Below are 4,250 nucleotides of genomic sequence, written 5' to 3'. Positions count from 1 at the left end.
GGGTTAAAGATCTCAACGTAAGACCAGAAACTATAAAACTCCTAGAGGAGAACATAGGCAAAACACTCTCTGACATACATCACAGCAGGATCCTCTATGACCCACCTCCCAGAATATTGGAAATAAAAGCAAAAATAAACAAATGGGACCTAATTAAACTTAAGAACAGACTTTTGGACTCTGTGAGATGGGATGATTTGAGAGAATAGCACTGAAACATGTGTATTACCATATGTGAGACAGATCACCAGTCCAAGTTCGATGTGTGAAACGGCACTCAAAGCTGGTGCACTGGGACGACTCTGAGGGATGGGGTGGGGAGAGGGGTTCAGGATGGGGGACACATGTACACCCATGGCTGATTCATGTCGATGTATGGCAAAAACCACTGCAATATTGTAAAGTAATTAGCCTCCAATTAAAATTAATTAAAAAAATCAGAGGTATGATTTTTAGATCAGAGGTCTCAAATCACAGTCCTGGGACATCATTATTCTTTCTGTGATTCAGGTTAGGGAAAATGATGGCAAGTTTCATTAGTAGGCATATTATGGTGAAAAGAGAACTAAAACGCTCTGAAAATGGTTTTACTTTGTCAGTTTGAGTTGAAATAGCTTCCAGTTACCTTTAGGTGAGAATGTTGTCGATCAGGTTTGAGGTGGGGCGTCTATGGTGGCTCTTTGGAGAACACTTGCCCAGGTGTTCTGCATAATCTGATGGATTCCGTGGAATCTGAAAAGGCTAGGGAACATCGATCATAGTGTCTCTCCTTTGACCCTGGCTGCTCTGAAGGTGCAGTAATGAGCTTCCAATCAGACAAAGACTCCACGGGCAGGATGCCCAGAGTCACCGGAACCAGGGGGCCCAGGGTGGAGGGTTAATAGCCAGGCACCCCTGGCTCCGGTGCTCTTTCCTCTGGGCTCCCACAGCTGCCTGTGGTCCCCCACCCCAGCCCACCCTCTCCCCTGGGCATCACCCTCGTAATCATCTGTTTGTGGATCTGTCTCCCTGCCGGGCTGGGAGCCCCAGGGGAGCAGGGATTGCGTCTGGCTCTCCATGGGCCCTCGTGTAGTGGGTGCTCAGTGAGTAGGGAATGAAACTGTCACTCCATGTCCTCAGATACAATGATTTCCTTCTCAGATCTCCAGTTCCCCCTCTCTAAGACACCCCAGCCCCTGGTAGGACCCATGAGTCTGGGCGGGTGGCTTTGAGTGACAGCAAAGACTTCCTTCAAAGAATGAAAGGAGTTACTCTGAGCCACGCCTGGCACACAGCAGTGCCCAGTAGTCGTCGACCCCTCTTAGAAGTGGCATTTTGATCACTGCTGTTGGGCCTCTTGCTTCCACCCTACAGGAGCGGCTGGTTCCCTGAGGCCTATGTGAAGCCTTTGGACGAGCTGCCCGTGAATCCCATGAACCCCTTGAACCCAGTGACCTCCATGAACCCCAGGAGCCCTGTGAATGAGCTGCCTTCCAGGTACCGCTGGTCAGAGGTAGGGCAGGGGCTTCAGTGGGTGGCGGGGGCAGTGGCCCCACCCACCAGGGAGGGCATCTCTGAGCTGCAGTCCTGAGTGGGCCCAGCCTCCCTTGGCCCCTGGAGAAAGGGCGCCCCCATCTCACTACAGGCTGAAGGTCATTGTCCATCCCTCTCAGGACTGCCTTCAAGCCAACAGTCTCCTTTCACCCAGGGGAAGAGGATGTGGGATGCTCAGGGGCCCAGCAGATGGGGTTGGATGCAGCAGGGCCTGAACCCTGACTCTCTTCTCTTCTCTCCTTTCTCTGGACTCAGGTCCTACCCGCTCCGGGGTAGCCACAGCCTTGATGACCTCCTGGACCGACCAGGCAACTCCACAGCATCTTCGGACTACTGGGATGGCCAGTCCCGCCCCCGAACCCCAAGCCACATCCCGAGCCGCACCCCCAGCCCCGCACCTACACCCTTGCCCAGCAGCCGCCGAAGTAGCATGGGCAGCATGGGGGTGGCCAGTGACGTCAAGGTGAGCCCCCTCTTGCAGCCTGCTCTCAACCCCGGGGTGGGCCAGTGGGCAGGGAGACCAGGTAACCCTCCCTGCCATCCCTTGGCTGGCTGGAGGGGACCCTCCCAGCCCAGCCGCAGCCTGCCCATCTGTGCAGGGAAGGACAGAATGGGCTTCTTGAGTCCGGGGTGGAGGGTGGGGGGGGGAAGATTCCTCTAGCAGAGGGGAGCCCCAGAGTCCTGATAGGAGCACTGGAAAAGGGCCCCCTCTGGGGCGGTGTTAGTCCTGGGAGATGGCACTTGGCCCAGAGGCTCCTTGAGTCTACACCCACAGCATTTTGTGTTTTCAAATGCTTGACCTCATCTCGCAGGAGCTTGGCACTGCAGAGGCCTCTGGGCCAGTCCTCTGCCCTGCTGGAGTGGGGAGCTGGGTGGGGGACTCGCTTGCTCCTTCCCCACCAAACCCGATCCTCCCTCCCCCTCACTGCAGAAACTTGCATCCTGGGAGCAGCAACCCCCAGAGCTCTTCCCTCGGTGAGTCCCCGAGCAAGTGTCAGAGGGAGCTGGGCTCGGCAGAGGGCTGTGGGGGAGACACGGTGGGCCTGAGTGGAGGTGACCCCGTGGGCACAGGAGGTAGGGGCGGACCCCTGGCTCAGATGCCCAGATGCCTCCCCCAGATCCCCAGCCAGTTGGGGACCTGGCCCCTCTCACTCCCTCCTCTCCCCGCCACCCCTGGCAGAGGTACGAACCCCTTTGCTACCGTAAAGCTGCGTCCCACCGTCACCAATGACCGCTCAGCGCCCCTCATCCGCTGAGGCGCCTTCCTCCACCTGGAGTCTGAGGTCGTCCCCGCCACCCACACCTGCCCAGCTGCCTAGAGCTGGCGGCAGCGGAAGCAGCAGCAGTGGATCCAAGGAGCTGGGGCCTTGGTACCGGGGGGGTGACCGCCCCTCCCCAAACCACACCCCAGCCTGAGCAGTTCCAAGGGCATTGGCCTAGGGTCTGGGCCCTTCAAACGAAAGCAGGCGGAATTAGGGGACAGAACCATTTCTTCCCCTCCAGGGACTCCGGACTCTCCCTGGGGGCCTACCTTGTGCCCCCTCAAACTCTTCCCCCTTCTCTGTCCCAGTGGGGAGAAGCCCCTTGCACACCCCCTCTCCCACCCCACATAGCTCCCTGTTTAACTTTTGTAAATGGTGAGAAATAAAGCAAGTGCAACACATCAGCCAGCCTGGCAGAGTCTGATTTAGGGGACAGGGTGGGGCAGGTTGACTTTGACCAACCTAGACAGCATATAAAAAAGCAGAGACATTACTTTGCCTACAAAGGTCCATCTAGTCAAAGCTACAGTTTTTCCAGTAGTCACGTATGGATGTGAGAGTTGGAACATAAAGAAAGCTGAGCACGAAAGAATTGATGCTTTTGATCTATGGTGCTGGAAAAGACTCTTAGAAGTCCCTCGGACTGCAAGGATATCCAACCAGTCCATCCTAAAGGAAGTCAGTCCTGAATGCTCACTGGAAGGACTGATGCTGAAGCTGAAGCTCCAATACTTTGGCCATCAGATGTGAAGAGCTGACTCCTTGGAAAAGACCCTGATGCTAGAAAAGATTGAAGGCTGGAGGAGAAGGGGACGACAGGATGAGATGGTTGGATGGCACCATCGACTTGATGGACATGAATCTGAGCAAGCTCCAGGAGATGGTAATGGACAGGGAAGCCTGGCATGCTGCCGTACATGGGGTCACAAAGAGTCAGACATGACTGAGCAACTGACGTGCACAGGGGCAGGTTGGGATGGAGACCTCACACTGGAAAGTCCAGAAGTTCCTAAAGGTGGGGAGACCTCGCTACTCCCAGCCCCTCACATCCCTCCTTTTAAGCAAGTCTTTTATGCTCATGCTCAGTGGCTCAGTCGTGTCCGACTCCAACGCCGTGGGCTGTAGACCACCTGGCTCCTCTGTCCATGGGATTTCCCAGGCAAAAATACTGGGGTGGGTTGCCATTTCCTCCTCCAGGGGATCTTCCCGAACCAGGGATCGAATCTTTCTCCTCCATTGGCAGGCAGATTCTTTACCGTTGAGCCACCAGGGAAGCCCAAGCAAGTCTTTAGGTTTGCCCTAACTCCTACAGGCTATATCCCCCATCTCTGCCCAGGCTCATTTCTGCTGTGGGTTCCCCAGAGAGGGAGGGGTGGCAGTCACTGAGGCCTGGGACCACCAGCAGGTCACCTTCTGGCACCCTGGGACACAGCACCCTTTGTTCTGGCCCCTCCC

At 55.9% G+C, this 4,250-nt stretch overlaps 1 protein-coding gene across 1 annotated transcript in view; it reads left to right on the top strand.

The window, feature by feature from the left end:
* The window catches only part of BAIAP2L2 (BAI1-associated protein 2-like 2), a 30,879-nt gene extending 27,686 nt beyond the window's left edge, over nt 1–3,193 (top strand). The window contains exons 10-13 of the mRNA XM_010845091.1: nt 1,354–1,476; nt 1,789–1,996; nt 2,465–2,508; nt 2,714–3,193. Of these exons, the coding sequence (XP_010843393.1) occupies nt 1,354–1,476; nt 1,789–1,996; nt 2,465–2,508; nt 2,714–2,789 (451 nt within the window). The 3' untranslated portion in view covers nt 2,790–3,193. The remainder of the gene's footprint in view (nt 1–1,353; nt 1,477–1,788; nt 1,997–2,464; nt 2,509–2,713) is intronic.
* The last annotated feature ends 1,057 nt before the right edge of the window (nt 3,194–4,250 follow it).

The sequence above is a fragment of the Bison bison genome, unplaced genomic scaffold (assembly GCF_000754665.1).
Source record: "Bison bison bison isolate TAMUID 2011002044 unplaced genomic scaffold, Bison_UMD1.0 scf7180017864213, whole genome shotgun sequence".
Lineage (NCBI taxonomy): Eukaryota > Metazoa > Chordata > Mammalia > Artiodactyla > Bovidae > Bison > Bison bison.
Note: the sequence above shows the minus strand (reverse complement) of the source record. Positions and strands in the feature narration are given on the sequence as shown.